Here is a 14,644-nt window from a genome sequence, read left to right as displayed (position 1 = left end):
TATCCAACAGTATTGTGAGAGCAAGGAGCAAGTTCTGATACCATTTTGCACAGTGGGAATGGCTTCAGTTAATTCAGTGTGTCAGAAGCCTCCCTGGCATTTCCTCCTGGGAATTCTGGCATGAGAGAAGTCATTTGGCAGACGTTCCCACCTCATGCTGTACACACTGGAGTTGGATGAGACTGTTCCAGATGAATGTGCTGTTACCCCTATTCTCTCTTTGCCCATCAATACTGGCTCCAGTGTGTATGGCAAATTAATATCCCCTGCTGTGGGCACTCAGCTGCATAAAGTCTGCAGATAAAATCTGCACTAACAGATTTCTGTCTGTTACCTTTATAGGTAAGCCTCTAAGTAATCATCTGCCTGCAAAAAAAAAAAGCATGTTAAGTTCAGCAAAAGCCCATATTTTATTACATTTCTTTTTTATTCTTTTAAAAAAATATATTAGATATAATTTTCCTGAATTTTTATTTCATCCTTGTCAGTTCCTTTCACTACCTTTCACCTGTCATTTCAAACAAAATGTTAAAAACAAAGGGACATGCAGTTGCTATGACTTTTATTTATGAGTATCCCAAATTCTATAGGTTGTATTATAGAAGACACAGAAAGTAATTGAACTTGAAAAGCTTGGAGCCAAATTTTTAGGAGAAGGAAGGGTTCCACCAATACATGGAGACAGAGATTTATAGCAGTGAGACAGGCACTGTCTGGTTAGGTACCCCACCTCCTGATTTTGTGCTTTGGGGTGGGGTTAGTTTAAAACAACAAAATTCTCATTTTCACCGTGATACAAATTTTTCTCTAGGTTAATTTATTCTAAGATGTGTGCATTTGATGCAGCTGTTTATGTAGCTGAAGCTGCAGTTTTTAGCACACATTGTAGGTCTGAACTGTTCCCTTAGTTCAGCATGGACATGCTGTATTTAGTGTGCAGTTTTCTAGACCACACCAAAGAATCCAACTCCAGAAGGGATGGTGACCAGAGGAAGATGAAAGTCAAGCCTGAAGAAATAATGGGAGTGAGACTTAGGATATACTGAGTTTATACTTCAATTTTCTAGACTGATTAGGTTCTGATCATAATGATTTTTTATGCAAGTGCCTTTCTGAAAAATAAAACATGAAATAAAATACAAAATGAAATGCTACTCTTCTGTCTTAGAGGGCTGTCATGAGAATTAGGCTGCAGGGATTCAGATGGACTGGGTGATCTCCACAGGTCCCTTCCAACCCCAGCTGTTCTGTGATTACTTTGTTTGTAATGTCAGCATCCATATCCAAAACAATCAGACACTTGTGAGGGGCCCTTTTTGTGCTTAGTTGGAGTAGACAGATCAGCTGTGCAACAATCTTTTCTAACCCTAATTCAGACAGAAAATACTGAAAGTTGAGGTGAGGAGCAAGGGAGGGTCAGAACTGCCTCTGGGGTTCTGGTGGTGAATCCATGTGACAATTTAGGATGGTGCTTGATTGCAGAAAACCACATCCAACATCCCATCCTGCTGGGAAACCTGTCCCCAGCTGAAGTAGTGGAAGGAGGACATGTCTGAAAATTGGGGCTTTCAAAGACTTTTGCCAGCCAGAGCAGCAGTGGTGGGCTTGCAGAGATTGCTGGGCATGGCAAAAGTGGTGCTGCAGAACACAAAAGGTTTGGTACTGCAGAGCTGAGGGGTTCTGGAGGGAGGTGCACAACTGCCATGCTGACTTGCTCCTGTCTGACTTGATAAGAATTTATTTTTAATGCAGATTGAGTGGAGAATTCAGAAAACACCATTGTATTTGTTTTCTTTGCAGGTGAATTTTATACTTTTCATTAGCATTATAAGAATCTTACTGCAGAAGTTAAGATCTCCAGATGTTGGAGGAAATGACCAGTCACAGTACAAGTGAGTCATATTTATAGATATTATAGACAGAACCAAAATAATCTCTGTAAGATTTCATCTGCTGAAAATCAAAAACTGCTGTGTTACTATAATTACATATAATTTAGAACTACTCTTAGATATTGTATAATAAATAGGACCATGCTGAAAGGGAGATGAATATATTTTTTATCAAACACTAAATTCAATAAAAAATACTTAATATTAGAAAGACCAACAAGTTATTTTGAATCTGAGGTTAATCCATGAATGAGTATGCTGATACAAAATATATGGAAAGTAATATTTTCCTTTTGACATATAAACATTTAATTTTGACATAAGAATTTTTTTAAATCCTTTTAAATTATTTTCCTTCAACCTCCTTAAAACCTTTTTTTTAAACTTCTGAAATACTTTCATATATTTTAAGAGATTAAATTTTTATTTTTAACTAAAATTTAAAAATTAAATACAGTATTTTATACTGATTTAAAATAGCATCTTTACTTTTTTAGAGGAGAACAGTTGTTTCTGGCTTAGAACAACTTGATTTCTGTTCTGACTTTCCTCTTTTGTATTTTGGTGTGAGCATCAAATCCTAAAATATCTCTTGTTTCCCCAGCTTTAAAATCAAGGCATACTGGGGGACAATTCAAATGCATTGCTAAAATTGGGTTTGTTCTTTATTAGCATATCTGTTGTTATTGTTGTTTATTACAAGAGCTGCTGGATAAGTAATAATCTGCAATCAAGTCTGTTGTAGAAGGTTTTATTTTAAAGCCCAGACCAGACTCTGACAGTTCAGGGTGTCAATATGATACTTCAGTGAAAAACTTCACATGAACACTGAAAATCCAAAGCCATATGGGTGGCCTTTGAAACTGTGCTCCTGGATAAACTGTGCTTCCCTTCATTTAAAAAATAGTGAATCCCTGTTCTAATAGCTGACAAAACATGCTATGCAGAAATAAAAAATATTCTTAAAGGCAAGAGAAGCAGGATCTTATGTGTTCTGTAGACAATGTGACATGTTTGATGCAAGAAGTGAAAAATTCTGATGTGCCACAGAAAAGTCAACACAACTGGACTGACAAGCACGTTAGTTTTGCAGAGCTAGAGGGGTCTTGTTTTGTGTTTGCTGATTCAATTATCTAAACATGTGGGAGAGCTTGTTGATTCTAGATGAAACTGTGCAGTTGCCACATTATTATGTAGCACAATGGCCAACCTATGGGCAGGAAATCACCTCAAGTTTACTTCTTATGACATAAAGTTTTCTTTGCTTCCATGTGGTATTTATTTAATTTTTGAAAATTAGGCAGTCCCTTACTTTCAGTCCCACCATTTTCCACAGTTTACTGTAGCAGTTTATAATATGAAATATTCACATTAATAGCAACCTTGTCCTTCATTATTCAGCCCTGTAAATTCTTTGCTTTTAGCATTTGATTGCCTGATTAAGTTTGCATTTCTGGTCTTTAGCTGATACCCTTGGGAAAGTAGATTAACCTCCTCAAGAAACTGCATCTGCAGAGCAAATTAAAAGATCTGGGAGGCTCATTTATAAAATTGCAAATCCATTTTTTTAAATGCAGAGAAGAATAAGGCTGCTTTGTTTGTCCCTTTCTTTTACTAAAATGTAAGTGCAGTATAGAGAAAGTAGCATCAACTAAACAAAAATTACAAAGGCAAGCATGGAGTGAAAGTGAAATATGTATCTAAAATGAATACTACTTATACAAGACACCATTTTTATTCCCTTCCTCTGAACCTGCTTGTAGCTGGTTCCATCCTTTTAGTTGTTTATTTTACTCTTGCAGTGAACAAGGCTAAGTTCAAATAAAATCAGTTTTCCATTTCATTTGGGAAACCAGGAAATTTGCTGCCAGTGTCATCCCCTCCAGTTGTAAATTAATTTCTTCTGCTAAGGAATCCCTATTTTTCTGCTGCTGGTATCATCTTTAGATGTGAGGGATTTGCTATTTTTGAGAAGCTTTGCTGTCAGAAATTATTTTCACATAAATAGATGCAGCCCCTGTGCCATTATAAACAAAGCAAGGCCATGAAGACTGACACAGAAAAAATAAAACTACTTGAAATACCTTAACTTTACTGTTAAAATAGGTGAATTCACAACAGCATCCTTTCATTGTTGAATCAAGTTAGATTCATCAATACAGTGATGAATTATGGAACTCAACATTATAACTTCTCACATTTTATCTGATGCCAGACATCCAAAATTGTCCATGACTGACCCTGTATAATATATAAAACTGATGTTATTAGAGTGAAATAAATGACAGAAAAGGTAAAAGTAGCAATTTATCATTCCAGTAGTTTCATGAGCTTTTTGTCAGAGCAGTTCTGCTTAGTAATTTAAAGTTCTGTTTCCCTAACTTCAGTAAGTAGTGTCTTCTGCTAAATTTTATAATGTAATTGACAACATTGAAAATTATTTAATGTCATGTGCTTAACACCATCAGTAAAGCTATGAAGTTTTAGTATTTGAAGCTCATGAAAATCTCTTAGTTGAGATGATTCTGGATTACATTTCCTAGGTACTGTTTGCATACTGTGCATGTGCAATGTACAGACTAACCCTACAGTTAGACATTCATCTCAGTAAAACAAGAGCTCGTCATTAAATTGCAGCTTTGTCTCTTTCCTTTGCCCAGGAGACTTGCAAAATCTACCTTGCTGCTGATTCCTTTATTTGGAGTTCATTACACAGTGTTTGCTCTGTTTCCTGACCGCAGTTCCAACAATTATAAAATAATCTTTGAGTTGTGTTTGGGATCTTTTCAGGTAAATTTTAAGGTTTTTATTCCAAAGAAGTTTTAGTGACCAAGGTGGGTGCTGCCTACTAACTAAGGAATATTGTCTCTTTCCAGGGGTTGATTGTTGCAGTCCTGTATTGTTTTTTGAACAGTGAAGTAAGTCTCATCTTTCCTACTGAGAATGTTAAATATTGGCTTTAGTAAATGTATGAGTGCCCCCACAATTCTGCTCTGATACACAAAACTTTTTTAGAAGATGTCAGCATTCCTATTAGTGGAATATATTTGTGATAGTTTTTATACAACAGGAGCTGGGGGAAGAGTTTTAAGAGCTGTTTAAAATAGAATTCCTTGCAAACTGAGGTGTTAGTGTCTTCTGCTGATGTGATCTAATCTTTAACGTGATCTAATGTAGCTCTGTTGGAAGCAATGGGCAAGTGAGGTGCAACGTGTCTGAAAATTCATCTGGAACTTGAAATATCATTTAGTAAGTATTTAGGGGTAATGTTCTGTCAGTATCTAAACCTCAGAACAGCAACAGATTTTCAGAAGTGCTCAGCATGTCATAGTTTTCATAGTCTCAAGCGAGAAAGATGCAAAGAATTCCTTTTGATTTCAGCCACTATGCAGTGTCTGACAGAAGGAATCTGTTTGAAGAAGACACCTGCACAGACAATTAACATTTAGCTCTCCTGAGTGCTGTCCTGGTCTTTGATATTCATGAGCTGCCTGATTTTGGGCTAATTATTTGATTCTATGCCTTAAGTACATGAGATAAATAGCTCAAAACCAAAAACCTAATGTTGCAGCACAAGTGATACAAAACTGATTTTTGAAAGTGACCTTGGGGCACCTTTTCACACACAGTGGAGGCAGTCTTTGCCTCAGTTACATAACCTTTGTAAAAGAATCCTCCAGAGGGAAGGGATGCCATCCAGAGGGACCATGACAGGCTTGTGGGGAGGGGGGAAAGAACCTCAGGAGGTTCAACAGGGCCGAGTTCAAGGTCCTGCACCTGGGTCTGTGCAGGGCTGACTGAGGGATGGGTGGGTTGAGAGCCATCCAACAGAGAAGGACTTGGGGATGAAGGATGGACCATGAGCTGGCAATGTGCTCTTGTAGCCCAAAAAGCCACCTCTGTTCAGCATTAAAAGAAGCATGGCCAGCAGGTCAAGAGAGGTGAATTGTCACCAGTACAAGAAAGACGTGGATGTGTTAGATAGGTCCAGAGGAGGCCACAAAAATTATCAGAAGGCTGGAACACCTCTCCTGTGAAAACAGGCTGAGGGAGTAGGGATTGCTCAGGCTGGAAAGGAGAAGGATCTGGGGGGACTTTGTAACACCTTGGAGTATGCAAAGGGGGGATTATAAAGAAGATGGCAAAAAACTTCTTAGCAGGGCCTGTAGTGTCAGGACACTTTTAAACTGATATGTGGTAGATTTAGGAAGGAAGAAATCTTTTCTGTAAGGATGGTGGAGATACTGTAACAGGTTGTCCAGAGAAGCTGTGGTAGCCCCATCCCAAGGCCAGGCTGGATGGTGCTCTTAGAAACCTGGTCTGGTGGAAGGTGTCCCTGCCCATGGAAGGGGGTAGAACTACATAATCTTTAAAAGTTTGTACCAATGCAAACCATTCTATGATTCTGTTCCTAGAGATCCCCATGTGACAGCCAACAGATGTGGAAAATTTCCTCACATAAAAGAAAATGTTCAGCTCATATTGTGCATTTTCTTTTGAGCACAGGTGCAGGGGGAGCTGAAAAGAAAGTGGAGAAGCTTGTGCTGGAAGCAGACAGCAGGCAGAGACTACAGACTGCACTCGTCCATCTCCCGAAATGGATCAGAAAGTGTTTCCCAGCTCCACAGGAATTCAAGAGCTCACTCATTTATGCAGACAGAGACCACCATGATATAAATGAGCTAGGTCCCCCAAAACATGAAAAACTGTGGGATATATCATTGATTATGCAGCTTGATGTGATATTTTATAACATGTAGAGTTTAGTGCTTTGCTTTTCTACATGTTGGTATTTGGGGAATTGGTTTGTGCAGCCTGCCCATTATTAATGGAGAAGCCTGCCCCATGGATTTGTTTCAAATGGTATTCATATTAATTCTGATGTTCTCTTGGAGTTTGCTAGCCATAGCAATTCAAAAATTCATTTTCCATAAAGGACCCTTTACCTTCCAAAATGGCTACAAGATCTATGCAGGGAATCCTGCTCAATGCAGATTTATTGGGGACATGTAAGGGTTAAGATGGGAAGCAAGAAAATTTCTTACACTTTATTTATACTTAAGGAAACATTGCCTTAAGGATTAGGAAATTCTTTTCTAATTATGGAAAATAAAATTAAAAAAAAAAAACTAAGACCATAATTAACCACACTGGGAGTTCAGTGTGCTAATCCAGGAAATCATTAACATGATTTACAAGAGAGGGGGAAAGGTAGCACTTCTAGGCTAATGGTACACATTTCAGAGACTACTTTCTACAGAGTTTGATTCCAATCCTGTTGTTACTTTCAAAAGTGCCTGGTTTGATGTTTGGGTGCAGAGTGTGGGGCTACCTTCACAGGCCATACAGAAAAAGCTACTATATTACTTCTGAATCTAGTAGTTCTCAGTTGTTCTCTTCTGTTTAAAGTCAGAGGTTTGTGTTGATCTTTCATGGAGGAGTTTTCTTAAGAGATATGTTTTATTGCTAAAGCAGCCTGGCATAGGATAAACAGCCTTGGATAGCTCATTACACATTGAAAATACCATTTTTTGCAGTATTATCATTGAACTCTGTCTCTAGGAGCTACATACTTGACTGCAAAACACAAGGAATATTACAGTGAAGTTACAACTCAGATTTAACAAAAAATGTAAATTCTTTTAGGTTTATTCAGTTCTATATCTATTGAAATTATTTAAAATTTAGTCCTGACCATGACTCTAGGAAAAAAAATTAGACAGAAACCCTAAAAATTACCATAAAAGGCATAAAGAAGGAATTTTCAACAATGCCAAGTCTCTTATGCAGCCACGTTTAAAAAAAAAAAAGGCAGAGAACTGACAGTCTTATAAAAACATACATAACATTTCCTCTCTTTAAAGGAAATAAACCAGTGATGTTCTCTTCCCATGCCAACGTTTAACCATGTCCACCCTACATTACAAGTGGGAATAATATGTATTTGCATCAGTACATCCTTACAAGCCATTGTCCTCATATTTCAAAAAACAGATTTTATGGAGCCAGCAGAATCCAAGGTCCCTACTCTTGTCAGATAAAGGGAAGAACAGCAGCAAGGGCATCCCTTGGCAGGCATATTTGTACATCCTTGAAAGTATTACCAGTACTGGGAATATTGTCAGCAGCTGTCTAAGTGTATTACAGTTCTTGGTCTGATTTAATCCAGCTATTTATCAGTCAAACACAATTTGTTTTAATGGGATTGCCATGGAGTCACACAAAGTTTTGTCAGACCAAAGATAAAAGAGCCCCATGGTTCTCGTGCCTGCTGCAGAACATGGTGAATGTTACATGACACCAGCAGGTATCATTTGAGTTAAACAACAATCTCTCAAAGAATTGTTACTTACAAAAGTCGAATTTTAAGGAGCTATTGATCACTTCCAGACCATTCATAATGTTTTCTGTTTGGTAAAGTAACTGTGAGATTCTGGGTGGAAGTAGGCTGCCCAGGAACATTCCCATGGGGTCTAAAGATGTGCCCCTACACATGCATTTAAACTCAATATATTCCCAAAGACTTTAGACTGAAGAAACTCTGCTAAAATTTAGTGTTTTTCCTGGATCTCTGGAGAAACTTATCACAAGCTCTTAACTGCAAATATCTGAAGACCCACTGGAGCTGTGGGAGCTGCTTTTACACCTAAATTAAACACATCTGTGCACATTAGGATTCTTTGTCTGCAGTGGCATTGGGACTGCTCAGTTCCCTGAGATGAGAAGTGCAGGATGTTCTTTTTTTCCCCTTAATTTCTGGGGTAGAAAGGCACATGTGACAAGCATTCAAGTGTGCTCATCTTTGTGCTCAAATGAGGTTACGTGAGCGAGTTGACACACAGAATGATAGCACAGAAATAGATGTTTCAGGCAATCATTTCCATCAGTCTGTTCTGCATGATGCATCACCAATTATATGTGTTTGTAACACATTGTATCTTAGAGAAAACTGTCTTTGTTCTAATTAGGTGAGCATGAAAAAAATCTGCATTTTAATTATTTCTGGGTTATAAAAAAGAAAAGCCTTAATAAGAAAATACATTTTATACTGCAACAAAACAGCATTGTTTCCTTTAACAGGGTGCAGAGGCATTTGGGCTTGATTCTATTTTTCATGAGAATTTTGCAGTGGGAGAACACAGAGGTACCACTAAGTGTGTAAAAGACAATGTGGATATGCAAAGAATGGCACACAAGAGAGAGAGGTGCTGTACATATTTTTTTTCAAACCAGTGAAAAGTACAGTACTTTGGAGAACCTCATCCCTCTATTAATAATATAAATGCAGATAATCTAAATATGGCTTTGTGAGACAGTTTAACTTCATACTGCTTTGTTCAAGCATTATCATGGCAGTAAAGACACAGAGGGCACTATGCTCACTTGCTTTTACTTCCAGAAAACTTCTGATTTCCAAATAATTTTATGCAAAGTTACAACATCAGCCCTATCATTACCAGTTTGACAGCTGCCTTTTCATGTACAGATATTAAAATGTCAGTAAAAGGTGCAGAACAGTTTGACAAATCTAGAACTTGATCAGTGCTTTTCATCTTTACAACACTCATAACAAGACACCTTCTCAAGGCTTTGTCTCTCATGGCATTTTGCTGAGAAGCATGGGATTAAATGCTCTTGCTCTGTGGTGACTCTAAAGAGTCAAAAGAACACTGCAATGAAACATCATTTGGCCTTCTGTCATCCCTAATCCTAGTTCTCACTCAGTCCTAGCAGCAGCACGGGAGGAAGTAGAGGCTGCTAGACAAGTGTAACCTTCCCCTGCACCTCCCTTTCTTTATTCCTTTACTGCCTTTCCCCCTTTGGTTGCATCAGGGTCCAAACTGAGTTGTAAAGTCTTCAAGGCAGGAAACCTGGTTTTTATTGTCCATCCCCACTGAAAAGCCAGTAGCACAGCTTGTACTTATTGAACAAGAATGGTAATGCAGTTCACTCCCAGGACCATGGTTAATTGTTGTGCTTTACCTCCCCTTGAGGCACCATTAATTCTGAATGATTTCTGTCAGCATTACCTGCTGCTCATGCCTGAGGAACACAGTGACAGCTTGCTCTCCACTTACCAACCACAATTGAAAAATATATATGGACATTGACTTAAATTTTCCTCTGCAGAGTCAATTTCAGCTGGGTGCTTGATAAACTCAGGTGAAATTCATCTGCCCTGGTTTTGGTGTCTAAAAGTTGCATGTTTGTCTCTGAGTTAGAGACACTTTTAAGGTGCCTTCCACAGTCATCACAGAGAAATAGGCACCAGTTGAAGATGGCTCCTTCCATGTTCAGCTGGGCATGTGAGGCAGGTAAGCTGGATCTAGTTTTCTCTGTACTTACTATAAAATGAGCCTAGTTCTTATATTTCTTACTCCAGAGATAGAATAAGTAAGATGTATCCCCCCAGAAGAGATCATTAAACTGTCTGGGTAATACTACACAGATACTCCTTTTTAAGCCAATTACCTTGGATTGGCCAAAGTTATCCTCCAAGAAATGTGCAGTGTAATTGAAAAGGTCAGGCAGTGGAGGATCCCACAGCTCATTGGGTCAGGTGTCCCTGCCTGCCATGATAAAGCTCACAGGCTTATGTCCCATTTTGATTTGCCTGGCCTCAGCCTCCAAAAAATTTTTTGTTGTTTTGGGTAAGGTGTTTGGGTTTTGCCTTTTGTAGAAGGGGGCATAAGCCAAAAGAAAGGGCTTTACAGCACCCACAATTCTTTATGTTGTACTGCAGGTAGCCAGCTGAAGAATACCCAATCTAAGTTTGTGATGGAGTGTACTATAGCTGCAATAGACAATTGGTGGCAAATAGCATTACAAAACACTTTCTACAGTCAAGTTGGAGCCATCCTACCCCACTCTAGCATCTGCTTCATGTCCTGATTCACTGTAGGCTTCCCTCTGCTTTTAACATGCCAGAGGGGAAAGCAAAAAGCACAGACCCTCAGCAAACCAGAGACTCTGTCTGGGGCAGACTGATGACATAAGGCATTGCCAGGTGCATGTGTCACACAGTCCATGTGCAAAGACTAAGATGAATCATCTGCATCATTTGTCCTGTATTTTTCTAAAAATCATCTTCTGTTAACTGTGAATTTGCCCAGTTCAGCAAAGTGATTTGTGATAAAGTCCAGATTCAGTCTATTCAGATTTTTTCAGACATCCTTAAGGAAAAATCAAGCCCTAAATGTGTCTGACAAAAAGAAAGAACTGGCAAGTAACCTGCAGACTATGTGTCTGCTGCTATGTGTGTAAGGGTCATCATCTGAACAATTACTGTCTGTGCATAGTGATTCAGGAAATACCTTCACCAACAAAAGTACCTTCATGTTACCACGAGTGCCTATATCAGCTGTGGGCTGTCAGTGCTACCCTGACATGACCAAATACAGAAGTTAGGATGCAGTGCTATTCTGTTACTGAAAAAATAATAAAATTAAAAAGTGTTTGAACATGTAGGTTACAAGAGTACATCAGGATAACATTTAAAAGGAGCATTCTGTGATATGGTTTTACCACTCTGTTGAATCTGGTTCTGCCCAGTGATAGCAGGTTGTAGTTAAATCTAATTCAGGAACATTTCTATTGTCAGATTTTAAAAAGTGACTGAAATGTCCCAAATCCTTCTATTTCCCAAAGCACTGTAATAAGTTTATGATTACCTGCAGCTTTTTTTGTCCTGGCACAAAATATGTATGTATGAGTATTACTTCAAATTTCTCTTTTGTCATCTTTGTTATAACTTTATATCTGTCAAGTATGGTAAAAATTTAAGATGATGTAAAAGAATGTGATTATTTTTTACAAAATGTACAGATTATGATGTTGTATAGATTATTGTGTGTAAATAGATTTCATACTGTAATTCACTATAGTTTTTTTCTGGTTTTGCTCTTTTGTTCTTTTCTGGTTTCAGTTTTTAATGTCACAAACCTAACAGCTTTCTCTGAGATGTTATATATAAAGCTGTGAACAAATAAGTGTTTACATCTTTATGCTGTTACAGGTAATAGTAGTCAATAACACCATAATAGACTGAAGAGGAATCAGAGAATAAAAATTTTAAAAGTTTTGCACAAAAATTCCATTATTTATGTTTTTTAAAAATTGTGTACAATGATGCAGTTTTCTTACTGATTCAGTGGGTCACGGCCATGCTGAAGGATGTGGCTAAGTTAATATTTCCCTTTTTAATTCAGCAGCTGTTAGACACACATGTTAAAGAAAACCAGCCCCTAGCTTCACTGAGGAACATGTAGCTTTCTGTAACCTAGATGTGCTTACAGGAGCATGCTCATGGCACACAGCCAGAGCAGAACCAAGTGATCCCATATGTTGTGTGCAGCACTATCTCCATGGCCAGCTGCTATTTTTGATTTATCACAGCTTGCTCAAAACTTGATTGCCCAGTTATCTGTCAGAGGTACAGGTGTCTGTCTGGGGTACAATCTAATGCAGCGAGAGCAAAGGAAAGCTGTGATATCTCTCCTATAGAGGCAACACCTTCTGCCATGGTTTTTTCCCTAAAAGATATGTATTTGTTTCTATACCTGGAATGGGAATGGGCACAGGGAGGAGACTGGCAGTGGTGTGTTGCTGATGGGGCCAGAGAGAGAGGGGAGTACATGTTGGGGAGGAGGTGGCACCTCATGGAGCAATCCCTGCCCTGGCAGTGACACCGAGCTGGGACAGAGGATGGAGCCTTGTTTGGTGTCTGTCATGGACCAGAGTCCATCCCCTGCTCTGTGTGTCTCTGTGAATCACAGAAGCCACACCAAGAGGGCTCTTCTGAGCCTCTGGGAGACCTGAGCTCTCATCCTCTCCCACCTTATGTGAGTTCTTGTAGGAGCTGTGTCAGTCTGGACCCTTGGGCAACCAACAGCCTGTCTGCAAAGCACTTCAGTGTCCTCACCCACAGGCATGCCCTCTGTCCCTCAGAGCTAAAGGGGCAGCCCCACAGCCAGATCACCCTGGTGTCTGCATGAGCTGCTTTGGAGCTGCTGAGCATGAAGGACAGCCAGGGTGCAGATGAACAGGGACACTGGACCTGTTCCCACCAGTTCTGGCAAGAGCACCTGCAGGTTTCCATGGCAAGTCTCAGCCCTCTCAAATACAGAAGTGGATCTCTTGCAAAAGTTCTGGATAATTAGAGGAATGGTTATCTCAGAATACAAGCAGTGTACTGTGGAGGGGAAGAATAAGGGAGCCTGCACTTGAGAAGCAGCTTAAAGAAGGAAACTCTTGTCTGACAACTCCTGCTTGGTCCCACTGGGCAGTATCAGCTGCAGGGGTCTGTGAGCTCTGTACTTGTAGCACTGGCCCACAGGCAGCTGAATGCAGCACAAACTGCATGTGAACACACACACTCCCCTTCCTCTGAGTGCACCAAGGAGCTTCAAACTGGGACACTTGAAAAAGCAAAGGACATCACTGGATGGGAGGGTGGAAGAGTCAGAAAGAGCATCTGTCTTCATCTCTGTAAGAGAGCTGAACCAAAGAACGATGGCAGACAGAGGAAAGGTATTGCAAACTCTGTGTGTGTGTGTGTGTGTGTGTGTGTGTGTGTGTGTGTGTGTGTGTGTGTGTTCCAGTTTGGTGTGGGTTGTAGAATGAGGTTACTTTTGGAGAACACCTTGTTTTCCCCTAGCAGTGCATAAGCTAAATCCCAGTTATCTCCCAGCTCCAGTGCTATTCCCATCAGTGTTCCCAGTTCAGCTTGTACCAAGGCTGAGGTCGGCCCTTAGGTGGCAGAGTGACAATCTAAAAGGGGGTGACACAGACCATGAGGAGGAACAGGGTGCTCATGAGAGCCCATGCTCAAGAAAAGCAGCATCTCCCCCACACCCTGCTCTGCAGAGGCCAAATCTGTGGCCCCCCTGCAACACTGCCCTGTCTGTGGAGTCTGGGGGTGACTTTTTTTAAGCAGTCACTCTGGCAAGGTACAGGTCATTCCAGTTTGCAAATGGGCTCCCTGCACAATGTTAAAAAAGTCCTAAATAACCAAACCATATGTGTCCAACTGAATAAAATAAAATGCTACCTGTTAGTTAAGTTCTATTATTTACAATCAACTATATTTTAATACCCTTAACTTAACATCGACTGGGATATATTATGAGCTGGCTGACATGCAATTTAGGTTGAATGATTGTATCAAACCATTTAATAAATAAGGATACATTGCATCAAACCATTAAAAAACTTTGTGTGGCAACAAAATAGTTATAGATTTTTCACGCAGAATAAATAAATATTTTTCATGTAATATCCTACAAATTACCCTAGGATATTCCATTAAATATGGATATTGGATTTGGAAGGCAACAGAAATCGAAGTGAAGAGCTGTGCTTTATGCTGAAATCCTTCTGGATTTCTCAGTTGGTGCCTTTGTAATTGAGACTGCTTCTCAACACAATCCCATTAAGCTGTGAAATTCTCTGTTCAGAAAGGCTTTATTTAGTAATAGCCCTTGGCCACTGCTTATCCCTGCTTTCCTGCTTATATTCTTCACCTGCTTTTAATTAGTGCCTTGGGCTTTGCCTGCCTGTCTCTGTAGGATATGAAAAAATACTGAGGGAAATAATGAGGGAATTAGTAAGCAAGTTTATAACAGTATAATTAATAATGGACTCTGACTACAAGGGGACATTTTGTTACACAGAACTGCATTCACGAGAAGCAATTTGAAAATTAAAACATAATCTGGGTAATACACAAAATTGTGCTATGGAGGATGTTTGTG

At 39.4% G+C, this 14,644-nt stretch overlaps 1 protein-coding gene across 1 annotated transcript in view; it reads left to right on the top strand.

Moving 5' to 3' along the window:
• The window catches only part of VIPR2 (vasoactive intestinal peptide receptor 2), a 51,191-nt gene extending 39,208 nt beyond the window's left edge, over positions 1-11,983 (top strand). Inside the window, exons 10-13 of the mRNA XM_059839808.1 lie at positions 1,801-1,892; positions 4,553-4,682; positions 4,769-4,810; positions 6,399-11,983. Of these exons, the coding sequence (XP_059695791.1) occupies positions 1,801-1,892; positions 4,553-4,682; positions 4,769-4,810; positions 6,399-6,569 (435 nt within the window). The 3' untranslated portion in view covers positions 6,570-11,983. The remainder of the gene's footprint in view (positions 1-1,800; positions 1,893-4,552; positions 4,683-4,768; positions 4,811-6,398) is intronic.
• The last annotated feature ends 2,661 nt before the right edge of the window (positions 11,984-14,644 follow it).

This window comes from Haemorhous mexicanus, chromosome 1 (genome assembly GCF_027477595.1).
Source record: "Haemorhous mexicanus isolate bHaeMex1 chromosome 1, bHaeMex1.pri, whole genome shotgun sequence".
Lineage (NCBI taxonomy): Eukaryota > Metazoa > Chordata > Aves > Passeriformes > Fringillidae > Haemorhous > Haemorhous mexicanus.
Note: the sequence above shows the minus strand (reverse complement) of the source record. Positions and strands in the feature narration are given on the sequence as shown.